General features: G+C 56.5%; 1 protein-coding gene across 3 annotated transcripts in view; it reads left to right on the top strand.

The window, feature by feature from the left end:
- Nucleotides 1-19,513, top strand: part of WDR1 (WD repeat domain 1) — a 41,880-nt gene extending 22,367 nt beyond the window's left edge. Inside the window, exons 6-15 of one of the 3 annotated variants that reach the window (XM_059887560.1) lie at nt 4,136-4,213; nt 4,598-4,678; nt 5,014-5,247; nt 8,315-8,404; nt 9,878-10,032; nt 11,130-11,217; nt 14,135-14,245; nt 15,268-15,441; nt 17,128-17,272; nt 18,407-19,513. In XM_059887560.1, coding sequence (XP_059743543.1) covers nt 4,136-4,213; nt 4,598-4,678; nt 5,014-5,247; nt 8,315-8,404; nt 9,878-10,032; nt 11,130-11,217; nt 14,135-14,245; nt 15,268-15,441; nt 17,128-17,272; nt 18,407-18,513 — 1,263 coding nt within the window. In that variant the 3' untranslated portion in view covers nt 18,514-19,513. 3 annotated transcript variants of the gene reach the window in all.
- Nucleotides 19,514-22,766: the final 3,253 nt, after the last annotated feature.

The following is a 22,766-nucleotide window of genomic DNA, read 5'->3' as shown; positions in this document are numbered from 1 at the left end:
GGCTGTGTGATCTGGGACTGGAAACTGCCCGTGTCTCCCCAGGCCTCTGAGAGCAGAGCACACCCTGGCTGAGGAGGGGATGCCTGGCTTCCCTTCGCCCAGGTGGGCTGCATAGTCTGGCACCTGAGTGTCTCACACATCACCCCGTGGGAGGAGCTGCCCTTCCTTCTAGAGCCTCCGTCTACTGCGATGCAAGTATCACCTTCCTAGACACATAAATTTTGCGCTTGAATGTGTGAGGTTTCCGGGCTGTTGTGATGTCCTGTGTCCTTAGGACAGGGCAGGAAACAGCTTTGCATTCAAGTGTGTCTCAGGTGCCTGCTCTGCACTGGCCCTGGCCTGGGCACACAGGTGACCTGAGGTGTCCTTAACCACCACACCCTCATGCCAGCTTTTCAGAAAGCTGTGTACGTGTCCATGGGGGTCATGCCGGAAGGTCAGTGGGGCAGGGGGTGACCCAGCCAAGCTCCGCGGATGGTCAGTAGCCTAAGGAGGGTTCGAAGGAGCCTTTTGATTCTCCCATCAGGTCCAGTGGTCACTCTGGGCAGGTCTGCAGGGCGACTGGAGAGGCAGGGGAGAAACGTGGCGCTGCCCCTCCAGGCACTTGACAGAGGGTCCTGACCTTGCAGAGGAAGAGAGAGCCAGGTTTGGGAGGGGCGGTGGGCTGAAGGGGGCAAGGTAGCCTTCCAGATCAGGATGGACACCCACTCCTGGGGTGCTGACCACGGAGGCATCTGCTGCCCTCAGGGAGTGTGGGGGCACTGGGCCCAGGAATCTGAGCTGTTTGGTTCCTTTGCAAGCCTGTGACATGGGATCAGGAGCAGATGATCCAGGGTTTCAATGTGCAGGTAGGAGTCCCCCGGCAGGACCCCACCAAGGCCGGTGAAGCCAGGGCGGGCTCTGGGGACACCCGAGCTGATGGGCTGGTCAGTTCAGTGGAGCCCAGGGGCTCTGTGTCCCTGTCAGTGACTGGACTCAGTGCATTACCTAATTACTGCTGGTGGCTCCCGTCTCGGGTTTCTCAGTCGTGGCGGGGAGGGGTGATGGGGAGCAGCAGTGATGGGGGGATAACGATGGGTACGATGACAGTGGGGGAGGTAATGATGGGGCACAGGTAATAGCAGGGTGGGCGGGGGTAATTGTGGGGAGCTTCTCGGGAGGGTCCATTGGCACTGCCCCAGTCAGAGCTCTGGCTTGGCCGCGCCTGAGGCTGGGCAGCCCGCACCCCCGGGACCTGCAGGACGTTACCGCCCCTCCAGGACCTTAGAGGGTCCGGGGCCCCCGAGCCCAGCTCCGTCTTCTGAACCCTCCATGATGTTTCCCCCAGCCCGTTGGTCCTTTGTCCTCTGGCCTCCTCTCCCCGTGAAACTGGCTATTTTTAGCCACTCCCTTTTTTTTCTGGTTAATGGTCTGCTCACTGTTCCTCCCTTTAAATTGGCTATTTTCAGGAGCAGACATCAGTCTTCCACTCATCTGGGCTCTTGGCTCCAGTGGCAGGAAAAGCTGACGGGGAGACTTTCTAAAGCCACAGCGCCTGGTCCCCGGGCGGAGGGATGTCTGCCCTGTCCAGTTTGACTCCTGCCCGGCAGCCTGCCTGGTTCAGGGGTGGGATGACAGACAGATCCACGTCTGTGACGTCCCTGTAGGGCCAGGGGTGTTGAGGGTGGCAGGCAGGGGGGAGGCCTGGTGACTGTGCTGACCTCTGAGCTGGGTGTGTGAGGGGTTAGTCCTGTTGTCCCAAGGAACCACGGTACCCGGAGTTGAACGAGCTGGCATTGCAGGGTGACCCAGGGTCCCACTGGCTCATAGCGTGTTCCTCACTCCCCCCAGCATAGTCCCTACTTTGGCCCCATGATCTGCTCCACCACGGGGCACTCTTGGCATGCCGGGTCAGTCACAGGGACCCAGGGGGGCTGGCCTACCCCCGTCCCTTGACCATCTCACCACCCAGGAACCCAGAACAGCAGGGCAGGGTCAGCCAGTAGAGGTGCGGACGAGAGGACCAGACTTGTGGGCAGGCGTGCAGAGCAGCTGTTGGGTCGTTTTTCCTGACCTCGTGCAGGAGGAGCCGCTTCTGCCTGTCCATCCTCCCATCCCCATGGGGTGGTTCTGGGAGGACTGAGAGATGCCCTCCCAGCACTCGTCCTGAACTACCCCAGGAACAGAGTCCGGGAGCCCTCGCCACCCAGCAGGCTACCTCGCAGCCCTGGGGACAGCAGGCCGCTGGCCATGGGCCTGGGGAGTTAAGGATCTGAACCCCGGGCTCCCCGCTCAACCAGCCAGCCGGCCTGCCTGCCTCCTGTCCAGGGCCGAGAGCCAGAGCTCTGCACGGGAAACCGGAGACCTGGGTTCCCAGAACCTGGGCCGCTTGGAGCCTGGTTGTCCCCTGGGGAAAGAAGGGTACCCGAGGCTCCCAAGGGGGTCTCAAGGTGGTGGGGTGACAGAGCCGCGGTCGTGGGGAAGGGCAGTCAGAGGGCCCAGTTTGGAAAGTTCGTTCATTTTAATGGATCGTGAGGCCGCTGGGAGACGGCCGTTCTCCAACTAGCTCAGAACGCAAGCCTGAGAGCCGGAAAGGTTGGCCTGAGAAGCAGGATAAGTGGACGTGATAAACAAAAAAGGCAACACAGGCCATCCTGGGGAGGGGGGTGCATAACCCTGTCTCTGCCCCCATCTTCATGTTGAGTCAGTTCCTAGGCAGGTTGATAAGTCCAGGGGTCCCCAAAGAGAAGAGGGGTCTGGAATTCTCAAGGAGGAGAAACGGACAAACTTTTTTCCCCTCTACATTCCTTAGCATTATATAACAATAATGTATCCTGCTTGAGGACAGTTTCTGGAAAAAAAACCTGGCTAATCCTGTTATCTTAAAATGTAAATTATGGGAGTGGGTCTAGTCACAACCTCCAGACATTCTTTTGATTCACTGTAATAACTGATTAAAAGTATATACCTCCATTGCTAACACTAGTGAGGGGGTACTCTTTCTGACCCCCTTCTGATGTTGATGTCAGAAGCTTTGTCTGTCTCTTTTATACTTTAATAAAACTCTATTACACAAAAGCTCTGAGCGATCAAGCCTCATCTCTGGCCCGGATTGAATTCTTCTCCGGAGGCCAAGAATCCCGGCGTCTTTTGTGGTTCAGCAACAACTTTCAACGTGGTCCCCCAGTGTCTGCTCTGAGTCCAGAATTCCCTCCCCCAACGAGGACCCCCGTGGTGTTGGGTCAGGGCCTACCCACCCTCAGGGGCGTCATCTTACCTTGACTACACACATAAAGACCCTGTTTCCAGTGAGGTCACATTCACAGGTCCTGGGATTTGAAGTCATCTCTTCAGGACAAGTCAACCCATAAACTTTATACACAAACACGTGCAGCTCCTTCCAACCCAGCAGCTCAGGCTTTAAAACTGTCGGTGGTTTACCTTGGTAGGAGCTGGGATTTGCATTGAGTCAAATTGCTTTTCCTGCAGTTGGGGCGTCTGTGGCCACGGGGGCAGGTGACCCGTGCACCTTTAGGAGAACTGACGACACTTGTTGCTTCATGCGTGCTGGCACGGGGCAGGCTTCAGATTGATGGCTTGTGGGGTTTTCAGAGGATCACTTTCTGATGCAGACCCTTATTGACCCAGGAAAGAACGACTTCATTTACTCCTTTAGGTAATGGAATCACCGCTGGAAGTCACATCTCCTCAGACTCTTATTGCCAGGAAGGTCATCGCCGCTGTTTAATTTCTTTGAAACCTCAGTTCATTCAGCAAATGCCCAGATGAGCGTCTGCTGTGTGCTGGGCCCCGGGCCAGGCTCCGAGGACTCAGGAACGAGGCCTTACAGTTCCAGCCTCACTAAGCATAGGGGTTCTGAGCTTGAGCGGACTTAAGAGCCGGAGGGAGGGCGGCGTTTCTGTCTGCAGAGGTTGGGGAGTGTGTATGTCACAACAGGGAGGCCTGGCAGGCAGAGATGGGCCCTGCCGAGGCTGGGGGCTGAGCCAGACTTCTTGGCGTGTCCGCTCAGGGCTCCTGCCAAGCTCAGAGGGCTCCCGTGGACTGGCATTCGCATGCATGGTGGTCGTGGGCCTCAGAGCTCGTAGAGAGCTTTCCTGAACTGCCTGTCCCTGGTTAACCGTCCCTTTTCCTACAGGACCACGGCCGCTTCGTCAACTGCGTGCGATTCTCTCCCGACGGCAACAGATTTGCCACGGCCAGCGCCGACGGCCAGGTAAGGTCCAGGACCAGGGAGGTGGGGAGTGGGGAGCATTCGTTCATCTCTTAGGCCTCTGGTTGTTCAAAACAGACAGACTCAGTGAAGCTGGTCTCAACGGGCAGCTCCCTCCCTCCTCCTCCCAGGATGCGACTCAGTTTGAGACTGTGTCCTCAAAGCGTGATAGCCCCATCTCTCTGTCAGTCTCCTTTAAAAGGCACTCCAAATTCATCCAGTTTTGATGAATTCCTTTAAAGTCACAGTTGCCAACCCTTTTGATGGTGGAGCGGGGATGAGTGGGAGGAGCTCAGTCAGTGTGCTGACGGCCGGGCATACACACCTACACAGGATCCGTGTGTTCATACACACGTACGTGATTCACATGTTTGTATTTCCTGAAAGATCTTCATCTATGATGGGAAGACAGGAGAGAAAGTGTGTGCGCTGGGAGGAAGCAAGGCTCATGACGGCGGCATTTACGCTGTGAGTATAGGCCCGTGTTCATGGCTTGCTCTGTGCTTATGGTGGGGCCTGTCTGCGTTTGTCATCATCCATATGCGGGTTGAAGTTGGAAGCTTGAGATGAGGGGTCAGGAGTGGGGGCACTGGCAGAGACCTTCAAGGTCACGCGGGACAGGGTGCCGTAGCCCACAGAGGCCTGTGGCCGGGATGCTCGTCCTGTCCTTGCCCTGAGTGTTCCACCACCTCCCAGGCTGTCATCCCTGCTCAGGCACCGGGGCTGTAGACACAGCTCCGGTGTCTGAGTCTCTTCCCCCCCGGTGGAATGCTCTGACCCGTGACCACCATTTGTTGGAGTAGATCAGCTGGAGTCCTGATAGCACCCGCTTGCTCTCTGCTTCCGGAGACAAAACCTCGAAAATCTGGGACGTCAACGTGAACTCTGTCGTCAACACGTTTACCATGGGCTCCAACGTCCTGGACCAGCAGCTGGGCTGCTTGTGGCAGAAGGACCACCTCCTCAGCATCTCCCTGTCTGGCTACATCAACTACCTGGACAAAAACAACCCCAGCAAACCCCTGCGGGTCATCAAGGTAAGGCCGGGCCACGGAGCAGCTTGGCCTGCAAGGGCTGGCCGGAGGGGAGGTGGGTGTCCTGCCGGAGAAGGGGCAGCTGAGGCGAGGTGGAGGTCCAGTGGAACGGCAGGACATGGGTTGCTTTGGGGATGTGAGTTTAGCAGAGATGAGAAGCCAGGCGCTGAGATCCCCTTGAGCTGTTATGAAAGCCCTGGCCCCTGCTCTCGGGGCTCCTTTGTCCCAAGGGGCTCAGCCTTCCTCGGTTAGGAGCCCACCAGCTGTGTCCCCCACATCAGGCAGGATGAGGAAGATGCTGAGCCTTGAGACAAGGCATGTGGCGGAGTGTGGCCGCAGTTGTGGGGAGCCTAGCTGGCCTTGGAGCTGGGCTGGGATGGTGTGCAGGGTGTGAATGTGAGAATCAGTGGGGAGGCACTTGTCCCATGTGGTTAGGGCAGGGTGGGCACCAGCCAGTGGTGGGGAGTGGGAACTTGGAAGCGGACATGGACTTGGAGAAGCCTGTGGAACCCTGAGGGGCAGAGGCCCGAGGTGTGGGCAGCAGGGAGCGATACTGGAGGGCATTGGGGAAGACCCCCCTTCCCTGCCTCCCATCCTCGTCTCATCGGGACGGCTCACCCAGGCCAGCTGGCCACCAGCATCTGCCCTGAGTGTCCCGTCCAGGTGGGGCCGTGCCTTCTCCCTCCCTCAGCCCTGGAGATGGTGGCATCTCAGGAAATCGCAGCCAGACTGGGAACTCCTGTGTCTCAGGGCCCCGCTCTGACCCCCTTGCTGCCCACGGGCTTGCTTCTGCTGCGGGGTCGGGTGCTCAGGGTCGCCCTCACCTGCCCTGGCAGCCCTGGGTGAGCCATGCTTTCAAGGGAGGGGCCTCCACAGCAAGGCTTCAAGCGGCTCCCTGTCCTGCGGCTGAGCCCTGGGGCCACACGTCAGCACCTCCTCACGCCCTGCTCGCTCAGCTGCTTTCGGGCCACGCAGACAGGCTCTGGGACACGCCTGGGCCCCGCGGCCTGGGTGTAGACCAGGCTGGGATTATTCCCCGGGGGCCCAATCCCTCCCTCAGGCTGTGGGTTGCCAGCTGCCTGACCCTGCAGTGTGTGTGCACCCCACAGTCTGTGAGCTGGTGGCTTTCATGGGCTCATGGCTTTCCTGATGACCGTGCCCGTGAGGCAGGGGCCAGGCCAGGCCATCTGCCTCCTTAGGCCTTGTGTAGCTAGCTTGTGAATCCCGAGGGGTGTTTGGTGCCAACATCAGGCTGCGGGTGAGCCCAGGAACTGGGCTGGAGTTAAATCAGCTCTTCTCAACCCTAGTGCACGTTCAGGTCATCTGGACATTTCCATAAAGGGCTTGATGCCTGGCCAGCCCCGTCGGGGTGCCGTCAGAGACCGTAAGAAGCTCTGAGGGCTCGGTACTTTTAAGGCGCACCCAGGTGATCCTGTGGCTCGAGTTGGAGCTGCATCAGAATCGAATCACCTGAGCAGGCCCGCTTGTCACAGCGTTCGTCTGTGGGGCGCTGGAGAGCCCCAGTGCTCACAGGCTCCTGGCAAGGCTGCTTGCTGCCCCAGATGGGGCGGGCCAAGTCCCAATGCATCCCGTTGCTCACAGGTTCTGTCTGGGTTCCCAGGCTGCGTGGGGCAAGACTCCCGGTAAGGCCTGGTGGGTCGCTGCCCTGTGGAAAGGACTCAGGGGTCCTGAGAACTGTGTGTTCCTTTCTCTGATGAAACATGTCTTGTGGTGGCAGCAGTCAGTGATGCTCAGAGGGCTCTGGCTGCATCTGAGGAGGGGAAAGAGCTGTGATTAAACCCCATCTCTTAGATTTCCATCCCAGGAGCAGTTAGTTCAGTTCAGTTCAATCGCTCGGTCATGACCAACTCTGCGACCCCGTGGACCATAGCACGTCAGGCTTCCCTGTCCATCACCACCAACTCCTGGAGTTTACTTAAACTCGAGTCCATCGAGTCAGTGATGCCATCCAACCATCTCATCCTCTGTCATCCCCTTCTCCTCCCACCTTTAATCTTTCCCAGCATCAGGGTCTTTTCCAATGAGTCAGTTCTTTGCATCAGGTTGCCAAATATTGGAGTTTCAGTTTCAGCATCAGTTCTTCCAATGAATATTCAGGACTTATTTCCTTTAAGATTGACTGGTTGGATCTCCTTGCAGTCCATGGGACTCTCAGGAGTCTTCTCCAACATTACTGTTCAAAAGCATCAATTCTTCGCTGCTCAGCTTTCTTTATAGTCCAAGTCTCACATCCATACATGACTACTGGAAAAACCAAAGCTTTGACTAGACAGACCTTTGTTGGCAAAGTAATGTCTCTGCTTTATAGTACACACATCATATCATGGCAACAGTCAGCGATGCTCAGAGGGCCCCGGCTACATCTGAGGAGGGGAAAGAGCTGTGATTAAACCCCATCTCTTAGGGTTTTTCCATCTCAGAAGCAGTTAGAAAGGGAGGTAAAATGCCCTCCTTCAAAGCAGTCATCTGGTTGTACACGAGTGTTCTGGGCCCCTTTGTTGCTGATCAAGGAGGGATCACAGCCCTGGGACCGCCCTGGCTGTGGGATCACAGCCCTGGTGAGAGTAGGGAACTCAGGAGAGAAGAATCCTCACGAGCCAGGGACAGAGCTAGAGCTGTGAGCTGGGTCTCTGGGTGGAGACTCTCTGGGCCGTCCAGTGGCTTTGGGGTTCTGCTTCTGCGAGAGTTAGGCCTTTAGTACTGCTCCTTCACCTTCGTGGAGACCCAGTGCTGGGTGGGGGCTTGTCCTCCATGGCTGGGGACGGGGGACGGCTGCCTGGGTCAGTCTGCACAGACCCAGGCGCTCTGCTGGGGCTCCCGCTAGACCCCCGTCCTCCACGCAGGTCGGGGTTAAGTGCCTGGGTGGAGAGGGACCCAGGTATCAAGGGGTGGTCAGCAGGAGGCAGCTGACCCAGGCCGGCGGGCGGTGTTTCAGGCCCACGAGGGCCGTGGCCTCTCCCTGGGGCTTAGCTGGCGGTGAGCGTTTGACAGTCACTGGCTGGACACAGGCATGTCCTCAGCTCACCCCACCCATCTGTCTCCTCTGCAGGGTCACAGCAAATCCATCCAGTGCCTGACGGTGCATAAAAACGGCGGCAAGTCTTACATCTACTCCGGGAGCCACGACGGACACATTAATATCCTTTGACTCACAGTGCTGGCTCCGCAGGCCCTGGCAGGAGAGGTGGGAGTTTCCTGTTCCCACAGAGCCAGAGGCCAGGCTGGACAGGTGGTGGCCACAGGGCTCCTCTGCCTCGTCCTGGCCACCGAGAGGTGGCCCGGTCCACACTCGGGCCCTCCAGCTCCGGGTCACAGCCTTGACCTGATGGGTCACTCGCTGTGTGCGGCCATGAGGGCCTGTTTGCTGAACTTCCCTGTTTGTGACCTGGTCCTGGCCTCACCCCTCACGAGCAGCAGAATCCATGTGCATTAGGATCCAGAAGGACTTAGAGCCTGTTGGGGGGAGTCCCCTTGTCTTAAAAATGGGAAAAGCGAAGCTCAGACACCTTGAGTGGCTTCTGCTCGGCGACAGCAGAGCTGGGCAGAGCCCATGCCCTGTCCCCCGGTGCGGGGCTTTGGGGTCCCCCCGAGACGTTCTTGGCAGCCCTTCCAACCCTCCCGCTCCAGGATGGCCAGTGTTGTCCGCAGGGCCTGGCTCGGCGAGGCATCGTGGCTGCGTGCGAGGCCTGCCCTTGTGCAGCCCAGCCCCTGCCCCTGGAGGGGCTTCCCAGGCCCCGCGCTTCCCCCACCTCCGTGGTGCTCCTTGTCTACAGGGTTCCCTCCTGGGAACAGTTCCCCGTAGCCCCAAGGGAGGAGGGCAGAGGTCCCCCTCTGCCCCCTCAAAACAGAAGGAAAAGAGGGTACAACCAGGGTCCTGCCCCATGTCCCCCAACTCCGGGCACCACCCCATCCTCCCTGCTCGTCCCCGGCCAGCCCTGGTGTCCACTCACCATGATGTTGACCTCTTGGGGGATCCACAGCGGAGGCGGGGTGGGGGGCTCCCATCCTGAGACCTGTGAGCTGCAGAAATTGCCCTCAGCTTCCTGGGGAACTGTCCTCAGTGCAAACAAAAATGCTTCTTTGTTGATGTAAAAGGAGAGCCTCATAACTTAAAAACAGCTCACACTCGGGCACCCCGAGCGGACGGTCAGCCTGGGACCAGTTGCCAAATGGCACCTGGGCAGCCATCAGCCAGTCCTCGGGGCATAGGCTGCCTCCCACTGAAGGTGCTGGGCTGGACAGCAGGCAAAAGGGAGCGAGGGGGTCAGGGGGTATCGGCCCGGGTACGTGGGGTCCCCACAGGGCTTCCTTCTGAGCTCCCTCGGACAGAGGCGCCACTCCATTGTGGCAGGACAGTGCCGCCCTGCGACCTGCCTAGTTCTCATTCTAGAGACGGGTGGACTCTCCCACTGCGTGCTCTCTTGCTGGTTGATCACAACGTCCGCTTCCTGAAATTTGGAGCTGAATGTGCACGAAGAAGTTCACTCGGCCCGGTGCCCACTGTCCCTTCCCTAATGTGCTGCCCGGGAGAGGGGACGGGCCATGGCCTCCCCAGGGTAGGGCATGCACCGCATCCTAAGCCAGGCTCTTCCTTAACCCCCCCGCCCCACATTACTGGGATTCTGAGACGGGGGAGAACGACTCCTTTGCTGGGAAGGGCCACACGAACCAGGTTTCCAGGATGACCGTGGACGAGCACGGGCAGCTGGTGAGCTGCAGCATGGACGACACGGTGCGGTACACCAACCTCACGCTGCGGGACTACAGGTGAGAGCTGCCCGGGGCTGGACGCGCCCCCCTGCCCCTCAGCCCATCGGTGGTGGAGTCGCCCTCGGGAGGCCCATGCTGCTGCTACCAAGCCTGGGCTGACCAGCGCACCCAGGGCAGAGCCACGGGCTGGTCACCCTGCCGCAGGGGCCCTTTCACCCAGCCAGGGAGGCACCACGTTTGGCTCAGTTCTGTGGCGTTTTCCTCAGTTTACCGTTTGTTAAGAAGTGGTTTGTGTGTGCAGATTTTTCTGGGATGTGTCTTTGTAGTTTGAACCAAAAGTGCTAAGTCCCTCGGTCGTGTCCGACTCTGCAACCCCGTGGACTGGAGCCCGCCAGGCTCCTGTGTCCATGGATTCTCCAGGCCAGAATACTGGGTTGCCATGTCTTTCTCCATTAACCAAAAGTAAAGGTGACAGTTTTCACCCATCCCGTTAAAAGTGCCAGTTACATATATATATATATTTGTTTGTTTGTTTAATTACATTGAGGAGGAGACTGGTCATGGCCGTGGAAGGCTGGGAAAGTGAAAGTGCTAGTCACTCAGTCGTGTCCGACTCTGTGCGACCCTATAGACTGTAGCCCACCAGGCTCCTCCGTCCATGGGAATTCTGCAGGCAAGAATACTGGAGTGGGTTGCCATGCCCTCCTCCAGGGGAATCTTCCCGACCCAGGGATTGAACCTGGGTCTCCCACATTGCAGGCAGATTCTTCATCATCCAAGCCAGATTCTTTGGGAGGTCAGGACCAGAACTAAATTCTGTCTGAACCCAGGGAGTGCCAGCCAGGGTCTCTGGCCGGCGCACATGGGGCCCGACCCAGGACAGGGCAGCAGGGGGGCGGCCCTCGGCGCAGATGTGGGACGTGCCGCCTTCACCTCCTCTCACCGCCCCCACCCCTCGTCCCAGCCCCCCATCTCGACTCTCTCCTAGAGTCGGGGAGTCTTTCCTTCCTCCCTCCCATGTCTGTTTAGCAGAGGCTCCTTCGGCCACGATCGGGCGGAATTCCCACCTGTCCCCGAGCAGCTGTGGTCCTCACTGAGTGAGTGTCTATGCCTGCCCTGCACCCCTGGAGACTAACACATCCTTCTCTCCACAGCGGACAGGGAGTCGTGAAACTGGACGTCCAGCCGAAGTGCTTGGCCGTCGGCCCCGGGGGCTACACCGTGGTCGTGTGCATTGGCCAGGTACGGCTCCCACCCGGGTCTGACCAGAAGGTCCAGACACACTGCGCAGTGTCTGGTCCCCACGTCCCTCCACAGCCGTTCTCCCCTTCTTTACTGAGAGCTCTGCTGCGTGTGCTGAGGGCCTCCCACGTGTTCACTGAATCCTCAGCAGCCCCATCAGTTAGGCAGGCATCATCCCCACCTCACGGGTGGGGACACTGAGGCACAGAGGCTAAGCTGCCCCAGGGCTGCGTCCGGCAAAGGGCAAAGCTGGGATTTGAACCCGGGCAGCCTGGTCAGAGCCCACACTGGAGGGCCAGATGCCCTGCACGGGGTGGTCCCTCGCCCCTGCCGCCCACAAGAGGCACAGCCAGTGTGGCTCAGTCCACTCATTGCAGATCCCAGCCCTGCAGCACTTGGCTGTGTGGCTTTGGGCGTTTTCCTCACCCTCTCTGAGCTTTAGTTTTCTCGTCCCTTGCAGCTCACAGGGCGGGTTACAAGGAAGTACACAGCAGGCTGTTGGTACTGCCTCCGCGAGCGAGGAGGCTGAGAGTGGCCGTGCCTCCCTCCCCGAGGCCCTGTGATGGTGGAGGGTGGCACCCGGGCCTCCGCGGGGTCTGCTCTTCCAGCCCCGGCAGCTTGGGTTCTCATTCAGGGCGGTGAAGGTCTGTCTACATGCCATTTCTTAAAATTTCCGGAACACACCGCCCTTGACTGAGACCCAGGCCTGACCCACTTTATCCAGGACACTGCTCTGCAGCAGACGCCGTCTGTCGCCAGGGCTGGGCGTCCCAGCGTGCAAGGTGGAGGAGGCAGGTGCAACAGAGCCCCTGTTGGCACGAGCAACAGACCCGCTCCGGAGAGTCTTTCGGATCCGCTGCCCCTCCTCCGTCCTGGGAGCTTAATTGCTTCGGGGAGTGTGGAATCCTATGTGTCCTAGATAACACAGCCCTCCCGCCAAGCAATTACAGCAGACAGCGGGGTGGCCAGTGAGGGTGCACGAGGAATTGAGGACTGGGAGCGCCGTAGCGAGTGTGGGAAAGACTGGACGTGGCCTTTCTAGAAGGTCACACCGGGAGAGCTCACAGGTTCTGGGAAGAGCCGCCCGAGGCTCTGCTTAGAAGGGGCTGGTGGGTACAGGGTCTAGTCCTGGGTTCCCAGGAGTCCATGGCCCATGCGATCAGGTGTGATGACTGCCCTGTTGTATTCTGCTGTTCCCCTGCTTCTCTCGGGCATCCTGACCAGAACTCCCCACAGCCAGTCGTAGGGTCCACAGACCATGCTGGAGGGGCCCACGATTCTCGGTCAGGGAGCAGCCACATTCAGGTCTCACCTCGGAGACTTGAACCGGAGTCTGGACAAAGGCTCTCCGTCTCTCTGTCGGGGGTGCCGGGCAGTAGGGGTGCTTCCTGAGTCAGGCTGACGACTCGGGTGAATGTTTGTCCAGGTGAGTTTTCCGTAGCAGATTTTAAGGTGGGTGCTGCCGCCCATCGCCTGGGCTTCTTCACCTCCCCCACCCCACAGCAGAGCCCACAACAAACCCCAAGGATGGCGGAGGGGGGCTACCTGCCCCTGGGACCGCTGGTGGCTTGAGCCGGGATCAGATGGGGTCAAGCCAGAGCTATCACAGGTGGAGGCCACGCTGTTGGGACAGTCCAGTGAATTAGAACCAGGAGGGGTAGCAAGAGGTGGGTGGGGATGGGGACAAAGGAGGGTCACCATATCGGGGGGCCCTGGGCCGTGTGCAGAGGGTGGAAGATGCAGCATGGTGGCCAGGGCAAGGCTTTGAAGTCGTGCAGCCCATATGTGAGTCCCTACTTGGCTCTGAGAGCTGCAGGGCTTGCACCTCGTTTGCTCCTATATTGACAGGAGGTGACCCTGCCACCCCAGGGACCTGCAGGGTGCGTGGCTCAGGTAGGCTCCAGCGGCTGGTTTTGTTTGCTTTTTATGAGGCACTTCGTTTACTCTGAGCCGTGAATTCCATCCTCAGGCTGTCTAGGCACCGCTGGGTTTTTAACCCTGGGAGCCCAAGGCTCAGGACAGTTCATGAGCCGCATGTGTCCATCCCCTGCCCCTCCACCCCTGCCAACCCCCATCCCGGGCAGCAGGTGGCTGAGCCAGGATCAAGTCCTGTCTGTGTCGGCAGAGCCCTTCTGTAGGGCCTGCACCCCTGGGTGCTGAGCCCCGCCCGCCAACTCTGTCCTGCCCTGGCAAACACGGGGGAACTGAGGCAGGAGCTGGCCAGGGTGGGACGAGGGGGCGGGGTGTGCCGTGGGTGCCTCCAGGCCGCTTAGCCATGAGCCATCTGTGTCCTGTCCTCCCCTCCCTGCCAGGGCTGGGGACAGATAGATGGCCTCCACAGACCCGCATTCCCAGCGCTGCTGTGCTGTCTGCCCGCTGGAGTCAGCCCCCAGGGGCCCGGTTTCCCCTCTGTTAGTTGGGGGTTGGGGGGGGGCCACCAGCACTGTCCCCAAGCTCTGGGGACTCACCAGTGACGTTGCTAGCAGTTTCATACACCACGGGTGGAGGTTGCAAAGGATGTTTCTTTGGACAGACCTGAAAGGCCAGGACTTAGAAGTCCAGCCGGTCCCGTTCATTTCTGGTGTCAGATTAGAGGCTCGTCGCTTCCACGTGCTGTGTCTTCTTGAACCCAGGACAGTCTGCTTAGCAGAGCTCTGTCATTACGCCCGCTGGTGTGTAGTTGGAGGAATTCAAGTTCAAAAGCAGCAGATGGCTTACCCAGACGTCCGGGTGGGGGGTAGGGACAGCACCATTGCTGCTGATGAGGGAGTAACACTGCGGGGCCCTCGGGTGGTCCCACTTAGTGCGGCTGAAGCCCTGTCCTGGCGCCCCGCGCTGTCCTGCCCCCGACCCCCGGACGGCCTGGGCCATCTGTCCCGGGCCTCTGCTCTAACCGCATTGTCTGTGTGTTTCCCAGATCGTTCTGCTGAAGGACCAGAGGAAGTGCTTCAGCATCGACAACCCCGGCTATGAGCCCGAAGTAGTGGCCGTGCACCCGGGTGGTGAGACAGTGGCCGTCGGGGGCGCGGTAAGGCCCTGTCCCCACACCCTCTGCCCTAGGGTCTTTGAGTGATTTGGGGGAGGGTGGTCAGGGCTGTGTGGGTGCCAGGCTACCTCCTGCCACCCAAGTGAGAATCTCCCTGGGCTGCCCCCTTCCCCCCCAGGAGACCAGGGTCCCAGCAGTGAGCAGGCTGTGCTAGGGGCACAGGGCAAGGAAGGCCTCAGCCTGGGTGTCGGTCCTGGGGGCAGGTGGGAGAGCCTTGTGGGCACAGGGAGGGGACAGGGGAGCCTTCACACCCGTGCAGTGCAGCGCCCGCCAGAGGGCTTCAGTTTCCCCGAGTCTGACTTCCCGTCGTCCACTCTTTCCCCTCACCTCCTGGCCCCTGCAGAGAAGTGCTGGGACCGCACAAGGATGGGGCATTTGCTAGGACAGAGGCTGGACAGAACAGGGAGAGAAGCCTGGTGCCCGAGGGGATCTGCCGGGCCGGGGAGGGGCATGGGGTACAGGGCACGGGACAGATGGTGAGGCTCAGTGCACAGTCAGGTTGGACAAGGGGCCCTCGCTGGAGACTTAACGCCTGTACAGGTGCTTCTCAGAGCTCGGCCTGTGGACAGTTGATTGGAACATACTGGAAATTTTATAAAAGGGGCAGTCTCGTGAGCACCCAAACACCCAGATCACAGTTAGGGTTGGGGAGGCTGGGATCCGCAGTTTGATGTGATTTTAAGATAATTAAACCTCTTTTCATGTAATTCTGCCCACTATGCTAAGCCAGACACCAGAGCTGCTGCTGGGTTGTAGGACATGTCCTCTGGCACCTGGGGACGAAGGGGTAGTTATTCTGGCACCTGAGCTGGCATGTGGCCAAGCCGGGCATGAGTCGGTGGGGAGGAAAAGCACTACTTCTTACGGATACTCGGGCCCCTCCCTCTAGGAGGATGGGCTTCAGGAGAGTCGGGGGTGGGGTGGGGGCAGGGAGGGCACAAGTGTTTGTGGGCACAGGCGCCCATGTCAGGGGAGTGACCCGCTGCCCCTCTGTCCTCCTGCAGGATGGGAACGTCCGCCTCTACTCCATCCTGGGCACCACGCTGAAGGACGAGGGCAAGCTCCTGGAGGCCAAGGGCCCCGTGACCGACCTGGCGTTTTCCCACGACGGCGCCTTCCTCGCTGTGTGCGACGCCAGCAAAGTGGTCACGGTCTTCAGCGTTGCCGACGGCTACTCGGTGAGTGGGCGGGCCACCTGCCCTGGCCCCACACCAGGCAGCACAGATGGCAGGAGGGGTTCACAGCCTCTCTCCCTGGTCATCACTGATGGGGCGGGTGCACAGGACACGCAGTTTTGCTGCTCCCGGAGCGTGAATGACGTGGGCCAAGGAGACTTCCCCTGCCGTCCAGCAGTTTGTGGGCTCGTAGCAAAGTTGCCAGAAAGCTAGGGGCCTGAGTAGGGGCCAGGCTGCTGTGAAATCGGGCTGGTAGGTTCACCTCGGCAGTATTGCCCAGTGACTTCTGGGACCTTCTCTGTCAAAGGGCTTAGGCTAGGTTTTTTTTTTTTTTCTTGGATATCATTGCCACTTAAAGTCCTGTCAAGTGTGAGTGCTGGTCGTCCAGATGTGGCCTTGCACTCGGGGTTGGGGGGGGGGGTCCCTGGGCAGTGGATGGGTGAAAGAGGACCCCATTGCCAGGACCCCGGAAGCTCATCCGGCCCTGGCTTGGGAGGCGTGAGAAAGCCTTAGACCCGTTTCACAAGAGACTGCACTCCAGAGGGCTCTGGTCAGCCTCTGGGTATGAGGGAGCTGGTGTGATTGGACCACAGGGCAGATGGGAGGAGGGGTCCCTCCAGTCCCCCCCACCAAGCCAACCTCCCCCCCACCCCCAACTTCCAACCCTTAGGACAGCTTTGAAATTTATAGCAGAGTCCAAAGAATTTGCCCCCTAGATTCTACCATTAACCATTTTACTGTGTCACATTACCCATCTAGTAATCTAATTTTTTAGTGCATTTAAGTGTATATTTTGCCATTAAGTATATCAGCCCACATATTGACTAGAGTTTACTGGTTTCTTAGTTTTGGCTGTAAAATTTACATATAATGAAGAATGAATGAGAACCTAAGTATATACTCATGCTTTGCTTCTGACTGCGACCCACACCTCCGTCAACATGAAGAACATTCCACCTCCTAGGAGGTTCCTTCCACCTGAGTAGCACATTTATCAAATCCTGCATTTATCACATCTTAAGTGATTTCATTTGCATATAACAAGTTTACAGCATGCTGAGTAATCTGCAGCGTAGACTCAACAAAAAATGAAAGAGGCAAACTCGAAAATCATGGTTAATCTAGGAATTAAGAACAAGGTGGAATACTCGAAGTAAAAGCATTAGTTTAGTTAGAGAGCATTAACTCTGTTCACATTGACCCGTTTGGTAAGACAGCGGCTCGAGGCTGGCACATGCTGTAGACACGTGCTCCTGTGGACAGATGTCTGCCTGCAGAGCACACCACCCAACTCGGTCTCCAGGGCAGTGGCACATGTCTGGGGGGCAGCCACTTCCTCCGTCCATACACGCATAGGGCCTGGTCCATGCCAATAGGACGTTCTCGTGCTTTCTATTCCTACTTTTCTGACTGTCCCCTCCCTAGGGCAGAGAGCTCTGCAGGCAGGTGGGCACATGTGGCCCATTGACACATGCTAGGAGGACAGCCCCAGAGTCCCAGGATCCTGGGAGGGGTGCAGCAGCCGCTGCTTGATCTTGGGCTGCTCCTGTCTGTGCCTTTGAGCAGTGGGCACCCTGGGCATGTTATGAGGGGTCGGTGAGTTGGTGAGAAGCCTGACCTTAGGTGAGATGATGCCCACTCACTCTGGCCTGGACCCTGACCTGCCACCTATTTTCAATTCACATCCAGGAGAACAACGTTTTCTATGGACACCACGCAAAGATCGTCTGCCTGGCCTGGTCTCCGGACAACGAGCATTTTGCCTCGGGTGGCATGGACATGATGGTGTATGTGTGGACCCTGAGTGACCCTGAGACCAGGGTCAAGATCCAAGGTGATGCTCCCACCCACCTCGGCTCCCTGAGCAGCTCCGGAGAGGCATCCCCAGGGCCCGAGGGTCCCTTCTGTGCTTTTAGGGAGGTGGCCCCCTCGGGAGGCCTGGCCATCCAGCAAACATCTCTGTTGGTCCAGGCAGACATGCAGAGGACACCGTGTGCCCAGCATCCATCCAGCAACCATGTCCATCCAGGGTGGATCTCAGTTCTCCTGTCCCCATGTCCCCACCTTCCACCACCTCATGTGGGCTCTGGTCCCTTTCCATTCAGTCTCTACCCCACAGGGAGCCTTTTATGTTGAATATAAATGGGATCCTCTACTATTCAAAAAAGTTATGTCAGGTGGGAGAGGGGTCCCCACCTGTGTCAGGCCCCACCCTCACCCCCCATCAAGAGCTCTTTCTCAGGTGGTGGGGGAAGGGCACCAGTGGGCTGTCCTCAGGTGTGCAGGCAGGCGCACTCCTTGGTTCAGAATGGGGGTGGGGAGCAGAGCAGACTTAGATGGGCCATCCTGGTCTCCACGGGAAGCAGTGCTGGTTTTGTAGGAAGACTCAAGTTCAAGATGCAGCAAGGAGCTCTCAGAGTAGAGGGTGGGAAGTCCAGTCCTTGGACTGGACTTGGGGGGCGGGGGGGAGGCGGGTCGCAGGTCACTGAATGTGCACTGGCCTGAGGTCAGGCTGTTGTGTGCAGGGTTCCCCAGCTTGTGTTACCAACCTTTTTTATTCACTGTGGTCTTGGTCCTACCAGAATTAACACTGTGTCCTGTCTGTGTGTTGTCTGTATATTGTTGCCTTAGGCACAGAAAGACAGACTTGTACCCCTGTGGGGAGGGGCAATTCTGCGCCCCCCCCCCCCCCGGTTGTCAGGACTCTGCTGGTACCAGGAAGCTGCAGCCAGGGGTGGCTGGCTGCTAATCCCCGAGTGTCAGGGGTCCCAGCGCGGGTAGGGGTGCTGAGGAGCCCGGCCACTGCCCCTCCCATCACCCAGACTCTCCCCCGCTGAGAAGAGGGCAAGGGGGTCTGGTTGAGCAGGAGGATCGTGTTGGGTTTCTGCCGTGACCCCTGCGGGTAATCTCAGCCCAGGGTGTCCCCGTGGCCGCGGAGTTCAAAAGCCGCCGCCTCTTTTCTCCCCAGATGCGCACCGGCTCCACCATGTGAGCAGCTTGGCCTGGCTGGATGAGCACACGCTGGTCACGACCTCGCACGACGCCTCTGTCAAAGAGTGGACAATCGCCTACTGAGGAGCCCCCCTCACACCAACTCGACACCGAATCAGGGACGTGGGGTGAACGCAGCTCCGCCTCTGTCACTCCTCTCTGCCCCGCCCCTGCCCCGCCTCCCAAGGGAGGGGCCTCACCTCGGTCCCACCCCACCCTGCCTCCTGGGGGAGGGGCCGCACCTCGTGCCCACCCTCGGCCCCGCCCCCTGGAGGGAGGGGGCCCGCCGCCCACCTGCCAGCTCGCTGGGCCATCCTGTCTGTCCCAAGTTCTGAAAGCTTTAGACCCTGACCGTTTGCACATGGGAAATTAAGCGGGCACCTTCAACCACGTGTGGCGCCTGACTCAGACCCACCGCTTGCTGCGCAGAACATTCCAGAGGCAGAGCCTCCAAAGCACACAGACCCTCCCGTGGCTCCCGGGGGGCTTGCAGCCCCTCGCGCTCCCCACCTGCGGGTCCTTCTGGTTTCTGTACCTTCGAGAAGAGGGGCCGGCAGGGCCGATGCTGTGGAGCAGGTGGCGCTGGTTTCAGGCTGACGGGCGCACACGGAACTCCACGTTTCACTGTCAGTTTCTGTGCTTGGTTTTGAGAATGGAATCGTGGGGGTTGGTTTTTGTTTTTCTTCCAGTGTATCTTAATCCATGCCTGTCCGTGTTTACTGCGCTGCCTCCAGGCCTTCAGATCCTCTGCTAGCGGGACGGGAGGCATCCTGCTCACCAGTTCACTCTTGTGCTTTGATGTTTTTTCCTGTCTTTCTATCCTCTGCCCTCGAGAGAACAGATTAATTTAAAAGGCAAATATGGAGTCACTGTAAACTAACTTGTCCTCATTTACACCTTCCTTTTCTTTACCAGTGCGGAAATTAAAATAAGTATATAAAGCACGGTGATTTGGAGTCTCTGCGTTTGTCGGAATCACTGGTAAAATGCTGGCTGAGAGCGGGCCCTCCCCTTGCACTTGTGAAAATACTTTGAGCGCTTTAAGAGATTAGACAGAGAAATAATTAAATATCTTTTCTCTTCACTGTGGGTTGCTGACTTTGTGTAATGGGGACACGTGGAGCGGGGGCTGGAAAGCTACATGGGACCCCATGACCTGGGTATCTCACTGGCATGCAGCCTCAGGGGATGGTTCGGGAAGGCATGGAACCTCAGGATCCCCTCCTGCCCCAACTGCCCAATACTGTGTGTCTTGGACCACCTCGCTTTTCTGCACCTGAATTTGTCTGTATACTGAAAGCGTCGGACAGGTTGAGCTCAGTCCTGCCTGACGCTCAAGTTCTGTGGCAGTTCATGACCTTTCTGGTACTGCCTTGAGAAGTAAAAAATAGTGTGCATTCCGATGTTGAAAAAAACTAAATTCCCAAGCATTTAAATTAGTAATGGAAAGACTGTCTTACTCTTGGCTAGAAGACAGCATCATAAAGACGTCTATAAATTTACAGGCCCAGTAAAAAATTTCCCCTTCTGTTCTCATTGCTTCTACAGTTCATGTATAAAAAGGAGCTAAAAGTGGAAGAGAAATGTTAGTCTATAATAAGTGAGGGTCACCAGAGGACACAAGTACAGGACTGCTTTGTTCCGGTGTGAGTTTGGACTGGGGCCAGGTACCTTCACATCAGTGGGGAAGTGACTATTAAGTAAGCTGGGTAAAACTGGCTAACAGTCTGAAAAAAGGATTTCTTGCCATGACACCAGATCCAGACCTAAGGTCTAAAAGTAGATCCAAGTTTTGGATTTTAAACAGCAGTTTTAAGAGTGCTGGAAGAAAACATGCAATCTCATATGGTACACACAAGCCTGAGTGTTCCTTAGAATGACGGAAATAATGGTCAAGGAGAGAAGACTGGTACTGCATGAAGGTGGGGGGAACACCGTAAAATGTTAAATTATGGTAAATGGCATCCATATTTTCAGCATATGCTAGGCAAAAGCATGTCTGTTTGACATTTGGTGTGGTTTTTTAAATGGAAATTTTATGTCCACACGTGGGAAAGTTTTCCAAATATATGACCAAAAACAGAATAATGCATACAGACTACGGACATTAAGACACCAGGCTGAGAATTTAAAACAAGGCTTTCGGGTGTAGAAGGCCAAGAAGAGGGAGGGAGTGAGGAGGGTGTTTACCAGCCAGCCTTGGGGCTACCTCCCTCACTGAGTCCCTTCACTCATAAAACTAGAACATTTTACAGCAGAACTTGACTACACCCAATATCCAACTCGTTTCAAGGAAGGAGGTGTTTGTATTCAGAGACCTTCACAAGAAAATTGAATGTGGAAATAAGCCACTTCCATTATCTTTGGAGAAAAGCTGGGTGTAGGTAGCCTTTGTGAGCTTACAGTTAGCATAGGATCTGTGCTCACAGCCTAAGCTGCCCTCAGGGCTCCACAAAGGGCAGGAGTGATAACTGCCCAGTGTCGTTTCTTGCAGACCAGCTCTGGTCATCTGGGAAGGTTCTAAGGATCCCAGGACCTTGCTGAGCTGCCCAGGACTGTGTAGTTGGTGTTCAGTCACTAAGTCATGCCCAACTCTTTCTGACCCCATGGACTGCAACACGTCAGTCTCCTCTGCCCCTCATTGTCTCCCGGAGGTTGCTCAAACTCCTGTCCATTGAGTTGGTGATGCCATCCAACCATCTCATTCTCTGTTGGCCCCTTCTCCTGCCCTCAATCTTTCCCAGCATCAAAGTCTTTTCCACTTAGCCGGCTCTTCACATCAGGTGGCCAAAGTATTGGAGTTTCAGCTTCAGCATCAGTCCTAATTCAGGGTTCCAATTCAGGGTTGCTTTCCTTTAGGACTGACTAGTTTGATCTTGTAGTCCAAGGGCCCCTCAAGAGTTTTCATCAGCACAATTCAAAACATCAGTTCTTCAGTGCTCAGCCTTCGTGGTCCGACTCTCACATCTGTACATGACGACTGGAAAAACCATAACTTTGAGTGTACGGACCTTTGTTGGTATAGTGATGTCTCTGCTTTTTAATATGCTGTCTAGGTTTGTCACACCTTTTCTTCCAAGGAGCAAGCGTTTTTTAATTTCACAGCTTCAGTCACCATCTGCAGTGTATTTGGAGACCAAGAAAATAAAATCTGAAACTTTGACTTGATCCAAAATTGATCAGCAGTGGCTGGCAAGGACCCACAGCTGGAGGGAGCAGCACGCACCCTATTGCTCAGCTGCCAGCTCAGGGCTGAGCACAGACTTGCACTGGCCCTAGAGGGGTGAGGTGGGGAGAGAGCTGGACTAAGCGACGGGATTCTATCCCAGTTCTGAGGGGCTTGACATTGTGACCGTTGGGCAAGTCAGCATCTTCTCCAAGCCTTCCTCTCAGTTGGTAGGCTGAAGTTCAACTAGAAGAATGCTGGCTTCTATGAGACTCTTTGGGAGCATTGCCCCTCTTAAACGACTATGTAGATAATTGAAAAATGCATCTGTGTGCGTGTGAGAATGTGCTACACGTATGAGAATGTGCTGGAATGGAGTTCCTTGCTACAAAAGATTGTTTTTCCATGTTTACTGCTGACCACTGATCACTGCAGTGACATCACTGTATTGATCACCAAACCAGCCCACAGTGGTATGAAAACCACTCTCAACTGTACTGGAATCAAGAATTACTGGGAGAAGTGTTGGGTCTTGGGTCCTGTCCTATATGAATGTGCCCAGTGTGGGTGCAGCCCTGAGCCTGTTAAAACTTCACATCGCCTGCCTGGACTTCTGAGTCCCAGCTGCCCCCTTGGAATATAAACCAGAGCAGTGACTTGTAGTCTCTTGACACTCTTGAAAATTACTACAGACCCCCAAAGAGCTTTTGCTTGTATGAGCTTTATCTATCAACAAAACTATCTATCTAATTTTATCTATCGATACTGGATTAGAAATGGAAAACCAAGGGGGAAATGGTTACTGATGTATGAATCTAGTATTAGCAATTATAAACCCATTCCATGTTAGTACATCTTTAAGAAAAATAATTATATTTTCCAAAACCTACAAATAAAAATGGTAGAAGAATGACATTGCTTTGTATCAGTACTTTGGAAAATTTCTGTAATGTCTGGCTTCTCCAATCTACAAAATACATCTTTTAGTTGAAATTTATAAAGAAAATGTGGCCATGCACTGATACACACCTGGAAAAGGGACAATTATTTGAATAGTGTTTTTAGAGAATTGCAAATATTCATCTTTGACACTATACCAAACTCAAGAAGTAGAAACTTCTTCAAGGTTAACTGCAAGATGGAATCGAAACCATTATAAACTTTATGTACT

The sequence above is a fragment of the Bos taurus genome, chromosome 6, assembly GCF_002263795.3.
Source record: "Bos taurus isolate L1 Dominette 01449 registration number 42190680 breed Hereford chromosome 6, ARS-UCD2.0, whole genome shotgun sequence".
In the NCBI taxonomy this organism is placed as follows: Eukaryota; Metazoa; Chordata; class Mammalia; order Artiodactyla; family Bovidae; genus Bos; species Bos taurus.
Note: the sequence above shows the minus strand (reverse complement) of the source record. Positions and strands in the feature narration are given on the sequence as shown.